General features: G+C 41.7%; 1 protein-coding gene across 1 annotated transcript in view; it reads right to left on the bottom strand.

Moving 5' to 3' along the window:
* The window catches only part of LOC120547924 (rho GTPase-activating protein 42), a 109,364-nt gene that overhangs the window by 28,048 nt on the left and 67,213 nt on the right, over positions 1 to 14,103 (bottom strand). Inside the window, 6 exon segments of the mRNA XM_039783755.1 lie at positions 155 to 255; positions 600 to 729; positions 1,574 to 1,678; positions 3,067 to 3,177; positions 3,429 to 3,530; positions 13,911 to 13,982. Coding sequence (XP_039639689.1) covers positions 155 to 255; positions 600 to 729; positions 1,574 to 1,678; positions 3,067 to 3,177; positions 3,429 to 3,530; positions 13,911 to 13,982 — 621 coding nt within the window.

The raw sequence follows: 14,103 nt of genomic DNA on the forward strand, positions 1-14,103 counted from the left end.
TGACTTTATTTTTCTTTTTTTCCCTCTGGGGTAAGACATTCTTATAAGACTCAAGGGGGTTCGTTGTCTCACCCGCACAGATTGTACTTGCTCAGTCGTTTCTCAGCTTTTATCATTATCATAACTAAACTGAACTAAAACTAAACTGAACTACCTGTTTCCCAGCAGACTTGGTTTCGGTGTTGCTCATGGTGAAGGTCTTGCTGCCTTTCTCGTATGTGCAGTAATGACGCGTCCAAGTGCATCCCAGGGGACCTGGGACAGAAAAATGAAGAAAATAGTGCTCGCATTTTTCTCTGAAAAACAGGCTTCTGGAAAGACTTCTGAAAAGCAATTTGCAATCAAAGTGTGATAAATCAAATGTTGTTTATCACTGCAGATAAAAATGTGGGTATCTCTCCCCTTGTTTGAGAGCACATCAAAGTGAATCGGTAAACAGGATGAATTATGAGCTTCTGTGTGAGAGGACCTCCTCTGCAAAGGCCTGGGAAAAACTCAAGACATGTTTATGGTGATGGATGTAAAACCATGCACTTATAAGTGAAAGGGGGAACGTAAGAGGGCCTGGCTGGCTGGAAGCCCAGCAACAAAAGACTCACGTTTCTCCTGGACGTACAGGAAGCCTTCCATCGTCCACTGGCCCGGGGGTTTATAGTCCTGATCTGCAGACCTTATCCTCTTCATCAGCTTCTCCACTTCCTGCTTAGTGCTCATAAAGTTGTTTCGTGTCTGCGCAGATCAAACGCAGGATTGGATAATAATTGCATTGACAGAGGAAGTCTTGTTGCGACTGTTTTCTGCAACTTCTCATCTTGAGTACCATTATTTTGCCTACAGTACATCATGGAGCAGACTAAAAACAGATACAAGGAAAAAAGTCTGACGAATGCTGCGCCTTTGTTCAACGGCACGAGAACACCTGGGGAAAAGAGCACATTGGCGAGCCATTTGGAAACACCAGACACGGTATCTAATCGAAATGAAATACATTCATATTGGACGAATACACTTGGTAAGAGGTGATCCAAAATAAGGACAGAGACTCAATTGTCAATGCTCCCAGGAATCCTCTATTTGGGATTGTAAAAGGTCAGTACAGTATGAGGCGGTTTCATATCCCATACTAGAGAGATGCTGAGACAGCTTCACCTTCTCCGGCTCCTATTAGAGCCCTCTGCTTCTGAGGACACGGAGAGAGGGTTACGGAGTGGAAATTGTCAGGGCAATGGCACTGACATTTTGGGTCAGAGAGAAATTTGTGCCCTCGGGCTGCAAGTGGTGAGGTCATGGTGATGGAAGGAGAGGGCATGGCAGCAGCTAGTTTTACTCCTTAATTCTAACTCATTTTTCTTTTCTTTTTTTTTGACACAGTACCATTAAATGGCCTGCAGTAACTGCCTGCAATACCACGCTCTGAAAATATTGATCCACAGTGCAGCAACAAATCTCATTTAATCACACAACTATCCATTTGTGAAAACTGGGCTTGTTATACCGGTGGTATGATAAGCTGCAGAATCTGATTACGTGGCTGGTTGCCTTTGTGTACAACCCCTGAGGTGTTGAGACTTACGTTCTGTAGGTTGAACTGCAGCTGCTGTTTGTACGGCTCAAACTCGTGAGCCAGCTCATATCCTTCATGGTAGAATGTGAACAAGCCCTGAAGGAAGGCCAGGAGCTGGAGAGGAACAATGTTTAAGGGTGATTTACTGAGTTAATATAGAGCTTGATTACTAATTTACACGAGAAAGCACATTTAAGAAAAAATAAAATGTTCCATTTTGAACACCCAAAACGATAATCACTACTATAATCACACAATTATCATTCGGCATCTTCGAAAACACGGGGACTCCAGTCTGCAGTGGTTTCTATTTTCCAATCACGAATTTCATTTTAATACTGTCGTGTTATGAATTTGCTTTCATTTTGTGCCATCAATCAATTTGTCAGTAAATGTCATACTCTGTGGATATCGACTTTTAATTATTATTAATTATGTACATTGTTGCATTGTCTCATTAAACAGGATTGTACTTTGTGAAAAAAATCAATTTGCAAATCTGACGAAATCATATATTTTCATCTCGATGCACTGAATGTTGCATGCAAGAGGCCACAAAAAAAGAAAACTTTCAGAAAGTTGTAGTTCTTTATGGCTGACAGATATTGATCTTATTTTCTGTATAACACAAAGAGCCTTGGCCATCGTGGCAAAAAAAATGAATAAAATAAAAAGCACAGGCAGTATTGTTGGAGGAAAAAGCTGATCCCATCTCTAACATGGAGGATCGCACAAACATTGAGCTGCTCTCAGTCAAATCCTCAGACACAACAGCTGATGTGATTTCCAGGATGATGCTTGCTATATCAAATGTTCAAGGATGGACCATGCTATCTGTGCCCAGATTCATCACAGGCAAGGTTGAGCCTTGTCAATGTGTCCCACCACTACCAGGGGCCGGGAGATTTACATTTCTGGCCTGGCTTATGGGTGAGCTGCCAGTGGGTGTAAACTAAATGGGAGGTTTTTTATTTATTTATTTATTTATTTTTTAAAACATTCACTTTGCTCCCATCTTACATTATCTGACATTTCACACCTAGAGAACATAATGTTTCCTGGTAACTTATCCGCTAAATATATTAGAATTGACAGGTAGGTGGGGGCTTTTATAGAGGCTTTAATTTGCACTTGCACTTTGTTTTGTTTTGACAGCCATTTCATCTAATTTTACCCGCTACCTTCCCCAAATGGTTTGACTTTATTACAGAGAATTTGTAATGAAGATGAAAAATGTGTGGAATATACAACCGTAGACATATACCTGTTAGAGAGACATAATTGTGCAAGTCTTCAGGAGACAACAGACATTTTAAAAAGACACCTCCATCAGCAGTGAGCTCAACATTTTTAATTATATGCCACTTAAACTAATCTTTTAGATACATATTTAGTAAAAAATAAATAAATAAATAAATAAATAAAGGCAAATCAATTACTGCATCTTCAATAAGCACTGAGCACTAATTGAGCACAGAAATATAATGTTAAACTTTTCTTACCGGCTCAACGAACTCAAATTTCTTCTTTTCTTGCACTTCTTGTATTTTGAAAACATACTCAAGGGACGCGTCGTAGAAGAGTTGTCTCTCCTTATCAATCTGCGTGTCAGCCTGAGAGTAAGCAAACAAACTCTGGGTTAGTGTCATGACAAAGACTGTGTGTGTGTGTGTGTGTGTGTGTGTGTGTGTGGGGGAAGGGCACTGGACAGAGAGTTAATGCTTACATCACCCCGGTGAAATGGTGTGTGCTTAGGGAGGTGATGAGCAAAAGAAAGAATAGTGCACAAACAGCCAGCTTTATTTTGAGGAGACACTCAGCCATAAAACAGCCTTATTCAAAGACATTTGTTTTTTGGTTTTACCTCCTGTAGATAGGCTTCCTTCTTTTTGGATGATAAGTTGAGGTGTCTCTCAAGCGTGGAGTAGTATTTCTCTGTTTCCTTGTCGAATTTCTTCTTCCCCTCCTAAAAAAACATCCACAAGACACATAAAAGTGGTGTGTGTGTGTGTGTGTGTGTGTGTGTGTGTGTGTGTGTGTGTGTCTGTGTGTGTGTGTGTGTGTGTGTGTGTGTGTGTCTGTGTGTTTGAACTGCCACTAGGTGGAGGTCTAACTACGTTTTCACATGTCATTTCAAATTCCTGTCAATAGATTATTACAGGTCATAAAAGGGCCATATGACTGTGTAATGACGAGTAGACAATGTCGGCATGGTCAGTAAGGACCGTAATAGTGTATATCAATAGGCCAATATACACTATTATTCTCACCAAGCCCCAGCTCTGGGACATAAGAGTGTATATAATCGATAGCATAATACATATAGCACTATCCCAGACAGGACTGGCTGGATGGATGCAGTTTGCATTTTCCTTCCTTGTTATGCTCCACCTGCAAAGACAAGTCAAGCTCCATAGTCACAAGTCCCAGGATTCAGACAGGCTGTCCCAGAAGGCTCTGAGGAAGGAACGGAAATGGGCTTTTCATGCCAGATGCCCATCTATAAAAGCATACGGACTAAGAGATTGAACATTTCACCCAAAAAAAAAAAAAGAAAGATCCACTTCACAGGCCATAATCAAACTCTGCCCAAGCAGAGAGAACATGTCTGTGTGTGAGGGCATTCAAGTGTCTCATCTGCAAGTCTGACCTCCAAACCAAGCTCTGCCCACTTAATGCCCATCTCGCTATGCAAACATTCATAGAAGGGGCTAGTGGAAGGACAGAATAAGAAGCGGTGGAGGGGTGGGGGATATGTGACTAAACGGCCAATGTAACCAGATCCTGCTTGTTTGTTTTCATTCCCATGGCCCTGAAATTTAGCAAGTCTAATCTACTAGCTACTGATATGACCTAGAATAGTGTTCTGCCTCTGCAACCCCCACAGCAGTTAAAACACACTGGAGGAATTCACCACGAGACACTGTAACCCTCCTGCATGACTATTACAAGAACAGCACAAAAATCAATATATAATTTCATGTAGCAGCATCTTATTTCCATCTTTCTTGTCATGTCTGGCCCAGGAATGATCTTTTCAGGAGTGAAAAAAAAATAAAAAATCAATTGTGTATATGCCCACTATTCAGAAACAAACGCAAAATAAACAGGTGGATGGTAAAATAAATATATAATTAAATATGAGGACAGGAAATATATTTCCCTTAAGGATTGAGTGTTTTTTTTATTATTAGAGAACAAGAAGGGAGCCGACTGTCTGCCATTGTGACTGCTGATGACGTGACATTATTTTGTGAGCACTCATACTACTGAAGCCCTGGGGGAAAATACCCACACACACACACACACACACACACACACACACACACACACACACACACACACACACACACACACACACACACACACACACACACACACACACACACACACACACACACACACAGGAGATCACATTAAATTAAGAGCTTTAGGTTTAGCTGAGCCCCGCAGTCACAGCAGGAATCTCCCAGCATTGCTGACCAGTGTGAGCGTGCCAGAAAACTCCTCGCAAACCCCCCCCCCCTCCGTATGTCTGGACAAACTCTTTCCCACTAACAAAGAGAGCAGGGAGTGACTCAGAGCTGCAGTGAATCTGTGAGGCAGAGCCAGCCTGATTAAGTCACCCAAAGTGCCCTGCTTTGTTTTGATCCAGGCAGGACGTGTATAAACTGGCGCTACCGTAATAATACCCTAGCAGAACACCAGGTGTTTGTTGGTTGGTTGGTCTCTCTCCCCCCCACCCCCTCCCCCTCCAATGGATATATTTGTGCAATCAGAGTGGAATAAGAGCGATGTAAATTGCAAAGACTCTCCTAGAGAAGGAGGGAGCAGAGCAGGCAAAAGGGCTTTGATGCTCAACACGTAGTGGCAGAGGACATAGCTGTGGATAGATATATATACACCCTAAAAAAAACACATAGGGCGGGGGTTTCTGACACAGAGATATGCCAGCGCCCCAGAGTAATCAGCTGGCTGGCAATGGATGAAGCCGAAGCACTTCCAAACACCCTGTGGTGCACAAAACACACATGAACCAAACCACTTGGGAGATTTCCTCATCTGATTGCTTTGTTCGCCCTCATGAATAAATCAGATGCAGGAAGAGAATATTCGGATGCAGATATCCTCTGTAGTGGAATTTCTGACTCTCATGTTGCTGTTAAGAGCGCTTTGATGCCAGCTGTAGTAAGGGCGAGTTCGCTAATTGCTAATGCAGCGTTGCAGGGAGGGTAAATGATGAGAGAAACTGCAGGCAGCTTTTCTTCTGGTCATCAGGTGTTCTCGGCAGTGCTAAAGAAAGGATGCTGGGAACAGGCGCGAAGACGGCGGGAGGAAGATTTGGACGCTAGCCGTACAGCGCCGGTTTTGACACTGGCCCCTAACGAGCCTCAGGGCCATCATTTCTGAGCCTCTCATCACCATGGTAACAGATGAAAGCAGCACGGGAGGTCGAATGTGTCTGTGTGTATGTGTGTATAGAGGAAAGAAGCCCAGACATCACTCACACACTACACTTCCTCACTTCCGTCCAACACCCTGGAATAATGCAAACATCAATGGCTGGCGAGGCGTCACGTGCAGCCTATCTCGCCACGTTTTCATTGTAAATGGATTCTCTGAGCAGTGACATGAAAGGGAGAACCCCGCAACCTATCTTGATGAGCTCATTAGAGGAAGCTAATTGGAGCAGAGGTCCAGAATGGCGATTAAATTGCAATAGCCGGGTTGTTTTGATGCTCCACCACACACGAGCCGGTCTTGCTTCCACAGGGGGGGGGGTAGAGACAGAGAGAACACAAGGCTTCCGCGCGGGTTTCAGTTACTTTGGTGCAAAGCCAACAAACGTCTCCCTTCTTACCTGGAATCCAACTTCCCGAGGAGACATCACAGAGTGCAAGAAGTTGGCCAATTAACAAGAAATAATTACAAACATCTGCTTCTGCAGAGTTGAAGAACAAATACCCAGACTTCTGAAAATACTGCATCTAGTGTGTGTGTGAGGCAAAGTCAAAAGCTTTATTCTAAAACATGAACACTTATCCATGCCTCTGCTCTCTCTGACACATGATGTAATAAATCTAAAGTGATAAAAATAGGAGAAAAAAAAAAAGCTCCATATACTATGCACACGTTGCTGGTGAACAAAGAGAATTGCTTTTGTATCTGATCTGAGACCAACTCTGAAGGTCTGAGCAAAGCTGCAGGGAGGAAAAAAAAGCGTGCATCTCCATCAACCTATACTGTATCCTCTAGGGATCCCTTAGGCTTCTCCCAACAAGATCAACCTAAACCTCGCTCTCACCCCCTGCAGTAACTGGCGACATCATGTGTGGGAAAAGACCGGATGAATCATCAGGAAGTTTGGAGCTCCTTGTTAAAATGACACACGGGATGATTATTTGTCTTGGACTACATCACCGCTCAGCGATGACGAAAGAGCTTCCTCAGAATAGCCTAATTATGTCCGAGGTAACAGGAAGGGTTTTAATGTCAGAATTAAGGCCATCTTCTAATAGATCCCGATATTAATAGTACTGTTTCTTTTGTTTTGTTATGCATTTCATTTCAGTGTCCACTCGTAACAATTGCTGTGTCCAGATTTCAAGATTAAAGATGACATTAGTTAGTGAACCTTAACTGCGGGGCAGTCATGTGTTTATTTATGAAGTTTCTCTTTTTCTTTATTAAAGGTCCCATGACATGGTGCTCTTTGGATGCTTTTATATAGACCTTAGTGGTCCCCTAATACTGTATCTGAAGTCTCTTTTATATAGGCCTTAGTGGTCCCCTAATACTGTATCTGAAGTCTCTTTTATATAGACCTTAGTGGTCCCTTAATACTGTATCTGAAGTCTCTTTTATATAGACCTTAGTGGTCCCCTAATACTGTATCTGAAGTCTCTTTTATATAGACCTTAGTGGTCCCCTAATACTGTATCTGAAGTCTCTTTTATATAGACCTTAGTGGTCCCCTAATACTGTATCTGAAGTCTCTTTTATATAGACCTTAGTGGTCCCCTAATACTGTATCTGAAGTCTCTTTTATATAGACCTTAGTGGTCCCCTAATACTGTATCTGAAGTCTCTTTCCTGAAATTCAGCCTTGGTGCAGAATTACAGCCACTAGAGCCAGTCCCACAATGAGCTTTCCTTAGGATGTGCCATTTCTGTGTCTGTAGCTTTAAATGCTATTGAGGAGGAGAGGGGGGGGGGGGGCAAGGTGGAGGGTGGGGGTGTGGCCTTGACCAACTGCCACTTTGCTCGTTTGAAAGCCATGATGCCTCTCTCTCATGGGTGGGCCAAATTCTTTGGGCGGGCAAAGCAGAGAAAGGGGAGGTAATCTTTCCCCTTATGACCTCATAAGGAGAAGATTCCAGATCGGCCCATCTGAGCTTTCACTTTCTCAAAGGCAGAGCAGGATACCCAGGGCTCGGTTTACACCTATCGCCATTTCTAGCCACTGGGGGGGACCATAGGCAGGCTGGCGGAACTCAATGTTAAAAAACCTCATAAAGTGAAATTTTCATGCCATGGGACCTTTAAACACAAAGACAAAGAAGACTGACAGGAGAGGTTACCCACAAAAACAGATGGATGTCAAACATAAGTTCTGTGTTCAGTCGGTTACACTTTACTTGAAAGTATCTACATAAGAGTGACATGACACTGTCATGAACGAGTCATAAACGTTTATGACATAACGCTTCTTTTAGTAAGTGTCATTCGGTTTGTCATGTGTCATGACTGTGTCATGTGTTCATGACAGCGTCATGTCACTCTTATGTAGATACCTTCAAGTAAAGTGTTACCGTTCAGGGGCACTTTGGGCTCCAGACAACAGTCAATACACTGGAATAAAACACAATATGACTACAAGTTATGTCAGCTCATAATTCAAATGATTATGAAGTCCTTGTTTAATAGCAGTGCGTAGCAGATACTGTCCGGAAGATATAAGGTCATTAGAATAAAACTGTCCTTCCCAAATTGTATGTAAAAACAGAAATCCATGAATTCTCCGTCATGATTACCAGAATAACACAACAGTGAGATTAGTCGTCTTTAATAACCAATCATTTTCTTTAAGATCATGTGAAAATGTTTCATTGTGCATTCATTATTTCTAAAATATAACATAACAACAAAGCATAATACTCCTGACTTACTTTACTTTCAGGCCCTCTACCTTTAATTCAGTTCTGTGTGATGTTGCCGTTTGTATATAAACTAATTTAATGCATAATGGCTGATATATTTACAGTGGATGGCTCCTGCCTTCAAACAGGTAAAGACCGACCTCTCAAGGTCTACTTTGACTGCCTCGTGAAATTCTAGCGATCAGAAGAAAAAGTAATTACTTTCTGAAAGATTGTTGTAATGGTGTTTCTGCTTTATTGGGTAGGGCACAGTGGGAAATGATGGGACAGACATGAGAATAATGGAAAGAAATATTTTTAATTTGCATCATCTTATTCATGCGTTTTGTTGGGGTTTTTTTGCAGCAGAAAGTTTGCAGTCACCTTCATAATTTTTCACTTCTCGCTGTGAGAAGTGTTTTCAAAGCCTAGTGAAGTTTCCTTGTCTTATCGTAGTGTGCATTTCCTGCTTAATCATGAATGTATGAACAAACTTTATTACTAAGGCTTCAACTAACCATTATTTTCATTGTCGATGAATCTGTCGAATATTTTCTCGATTAATCTATAAATTGTTCGCTCTGTAAAATGGTGAAAAAATGTGGATCAGTATTTCCCAAAGCCCAAGATGACGTCCTCAAATGTCTCGTTTTGTCCACAAGTCACATTGATTAAATGACGCTTCGAGGCAAAGAATTTTGCATCGATGATTTTTAGTGATCAAATTATTCGAGTTAATCGAAGAATTGTTTCAGCCCTAGACGAAACCCTGAGTTAACTAACATCCCCACGAATTCCGTCAAACGATATCACAGCCAGCACAGTCCAGTCCCACTGAAAAGGTATATAATGATCGTCCTGGCCCAGCCCTAACTGCCAGTGTCTTTTAGAAAATTCAAGACAGACAGAGAGAAGTCAAGGCTTTCAGTCATGTGCATGAAATAGGTACTTATCTAAGTCTACGGACTTACCACAACATCCAAAGGTTAATCAAAGTATAAACATGTACTATATATATATATATATATATATATATATATATATATATATATATATATATATATATATATATATATATATAGCTATCTGTATGATTGAAAAGTTTAAGTGTAGCCCATAGCTGGCGAGCATATCTTTAAACCACTTGAATTGATCCCTTTACCCCACAGCGTCTTGGTTAGCATATTTTGGGATTTCATAGCATGAATGCAAATGTCATTTCTGCCTCTGGAGACCACAAGTGGCCAAGAATCATCTGAAGTCTGTGCACCCTTTGTAGCATGAGGACAGCTCAAATTATCGTGGCCATCTGACTCCCATCTGGGTCTGTCTGCACTCATTCCTCACACTCAGCTAGAGAGGGACCCCTATGGTGCCCCTAATGTTGAAGACCCTTACAGGGAATATAATATTGTCGGAATTGCCACCCACCCGTTCGACACTTCATGGTTTTTTTCTGGAGAAAGTGTCCCTGGGGTCTTAGAGAATCTGACAACCAATAAAGACACACATAGTGTGGACCCTGCTTTAGGCAGTTTCCCTTTAATGGTTCTCAGTTTGTGGGAAGAAAAATCTACACAACAACAGGACTATGTGAGAGTTCAGGCCTAAGGTTGAAGTTTTAAGAGATCAGTTAGCAAATTAGTGGAAGAGCAGAAGAGCTAACTGTGTTGTAGATGTACCCTGAAACCAGGACAGATTTCCGTTCCTTATTTCAGTTCTGAAAGTATTGTTCTTTGCCTGGGAAGTTATCAACTTCCAGTTTACAAAAAATTCAGTTCTACATCCTGGTTTGGCAGCCAGCACATATGGTAAATCCATGTTCCAGTGCAAATACATGATTGTTAGAATTCTCGTGGCTTTCTTGACATGTACTTGTTATACACGGTGCAAAGTTTGAGGCTTTTATTCCAAAAACATTTGGCTGAGGCTTGTACGAAGCAGACTGTGCCTATAATATGGTCTGCAGTCAATCTGCTGGTGGGTTATGGCCATGGAAGTGTTGTGCTTGTGCCTTGAAGAAGCTGATACACTGGTACGTAACCTCAGTGGGATTACTCGCAGTATACCCAAATAAGGCAAGAGCTCCCTGTTTGTCCATCTGACGTCCTCAGACATGAAGCGCAGTAAGTAGAAGGGTCAGACAGCCTGCAGATCTCTCCAGATTCTCGGAACAGTGGAAAGTTGCTCAGCCACTCGTGAGGTCTGCCTTTTATCTCACTCTTGTTGGGCTAATGTTTAGCGGGGGATGGGACGTAGGAGGAGAGAGCTATTAGGAGGAAGTGGTGGGAGAAAATAAGAGGTAGTGGGAGTGACGGGGGCTGTTGCTTTTAAGAAACCATTTTATAAACATAGAGAGTCGGTGCAATAATACTGAGCACTGTGATGGGGGGAGGGGGGCGGGGGGGGAGAGAAAGAGATGGCAGCAAAATGTGCCATTTCATTATAGTCGATACATGTGATGGTTGAGACATGAAGCGACAATGGTTATCTAGTCTGGGCAGTAAAAAGGAGTGTGACTGATGTTCACACCTCAGCCCTGGGAAGAGAAATAGTTCTTTAACAATGCAGCTTGGCTTGTGAAGACACCAATGAATACAGCACCATGTACATTTAGTTATGATACAGTGTGGATATATGTTACTGTAATAGTTGGTTTTATATCTTTTTTTTCCCTTGTTTTTTTTTTTTATCAATAGTACATCTTGTCTGGAATTTGTATTCTTTTCTTAAATATTTTAAAAAAATATGTACATTCATTTGTAAATTGGTGGCAAGTATGTACAGCTATCTTTAATTTTAATGTTCCTTTTACCAGACCTCAAGGTTGTTGTTTTTTTATCCCACAGGTGCATTTTCTTATGCTATTGTATATTTCTTCTTTTTCTTCTTTCTTTTATATGCACAAAAACAGACAGAAGACAGAATGAAGTTTAGTAAAATGACTACTTTTGTACAGACCAGTGGCTGTCAAGTCAGATGGGTGAGAGTGTGACTTTAAGGCTGGAATGTGCCTTGCAGGGTTTAGGGCGATGTAAAGAAGTGCAAATGATTCACAGAGTCCAGTGTAGAGTGAGCAGTGGACTCAGAAACTCGGTGGGAGATCTGTGTAAGGGCTCGAGTTCTACCCGCGTGTTCATGTGTGATCTCATCAAGGCACAGACCACAAACAAGCTGCTGTACTTTCATTTGATGCCTTTGCGTTGGCCAGGAATGAAAGCATGGCTTGTAGCAACAGGCCCACACTGTTTCTACGCAGTCAACTCCGGCTTTAACAACATATCCAGTGTGGATGCAGGATGCCTTCAAGCAACATTCTGCACAACCCCTGCTGATAGTGATCCTCTGTGGCCAACAGGTCAGGGAGAAATGCATTGCATGTAACAGGATTACAAAAACGGTGAATGCAATATAATGCATTAAAAATGTCTTGATCATACAGAAGCATCTTTGAAGGGAGAACAGGACTCAGACTGTGTCTTTGCACACTTTCGTGTTTGCTTTTGCATAGAAATGCATGGAATTAAATACTGTGTGATAGGGCTGGGTATCGTTCAAAAATGTTTTCAATACCGATACCGTGAATTCAATACCGAATCCTGAACGATACTTTTTCCGATACAGAATTTTTAAAATCCATTTTAAAAGGACAATTCCGGCACAAAATGAACCAAGGGGTTAATAACATATGGGTACCGAGTCGATCGTTCTCTGGAACATGTTTTCATGCTAATCGAATGTGTCTCTAGCTTGAAACAAGCTACCGCAAAACAGTGGTTGAGTGCCAACGCTAGCTTTCGGGCAGAGGGTAAATCGCTACTTTATACCACTAACAAGGATCAAAATAGCACCACACTTCAACAGTAGCATAATGAGGGTCCCTACATGTAAACCGAAGCATTGAGAACTTTGTAAGTGTACAGACAGTTTATTAAATAGATAGTAGCATAGCATTTGGGGCAGCTGTGGCTCAGTGGTAGAGCAGTCGCCTGCCAATCAGAAGGTTGCTGGCAAGACACTGAACCCCGAGTTGCCCCCGATGCTATGCATCGGAGTGTAAATGTGTGTGAATGTTTATCTGATGAGCAGGTGGCACCTTGTACAGCAGCCTCGGCCACAGTGTATGAATGTGTGTGTAATAGTGAATGGTTCCTGTACTATGTTAAAGCGCTTTGAGTAGTCGTTAAGACTAGAAAAGCGCTATATAAATACAGTCCATTTACATTCATGTTAACATGCGGGCGCCATCTTGGAAAACAAATCATGAGCAGTCGAATCACGAATGCTTGCCTTGTTAGTGGTGTAAAATAGCGACTTACCCTCTGCCTCTAAAAGCTAGCGTACCGTTTTGCGGTAGTTTTTTTCAAGCTAGTGACACATTTGATTAGCATGAAAACATATCCCAGAGAATGTTCGACTTGGTACACATATGTTATTAACCCCTAGGTTCATTTTGCGCCGGATTGTCCTTTAACAAAAAGAAATTACTACATTACAGATCCCAAATCTTTGTTTTTATTTTTCAATTCCTTTACAGCCATGTAACGCACACTGTAGTCAAGCCTCTCAAAATACAACAACACACACACTTGAGCCCTGTCTATGTGTGTATCCTAGTGTTTTTGCTGCATGCACCTACGGCGTGTAACGTTACGATAGCCAATCACAAGCATTATTAGATCTTGGTTTTAGGATTTACTCCTTTCGGTATTGAAATTTGGCATTGAATGACGAGGCATTTGTTTCGATACTCGATACTATGGAGGCATCTGGGTCGGTGCCTAAAAGTATCAAAGTTCAGTACCTAGCCCCTCGGTGTGAAATACAGTAATCACTTCATTGACGTGGTTTTCAAAATCGAATATGTAATTTGTGTTAGAAGGAAATTGCACCCACAGCTCTGTTTGTGAACATGCCTGCGAAAGACACATAATTATTTTGCTCAATGTGCCACCTTCAGCTAAACATAAGCTATCTGCCTTTAAAAAACTGATTATCTTTTCAAGCCACAAGTCGGAATATCTTTTAATATCGCACTCACAAACTGACAACTTTGTTTACACCCCCCTACGGTCTTACTTTTAATTAATGATTTACATACTGTAGGGGGGATGTGAGGGGGTGAGAACCAGAGGCTTGAATGTCAGAACACAATATCTTCTGCTTTTCAGTTGCTAATTGCACATGTATGTGGTGTATTACTGTACCTTGGCAGCACCGATTTGCTCCTTACGAAACCTCTCCAAGGGAGTAATCAACACATCATCTGCATTCTGAATCTGAAATGAAAAAATAAAAATGAAACTACAGACACATGTCAGACTGAAAGATGGGATCTGACTTACTGGAACCTTCTGAATAATTCAAAATGACCATTAGATGGTAAAACATCACAAAAGC

The sequence above is a fragment of the Perca fluviatilis genome, chromosome 2 (genome assembly GCF_010015445.1).
Source record: "Perca fluviatilis chromosome 2, GENO_Pfluv_1.0, whole genome shotgun sequence".
Classification (NCBI taxonomy): domain Eukaryota; kingdom Metazoa; phylum Chordata; class Actinopteri; order Perciformes; family Percidae; genus Perca; species Perca fluviatilis.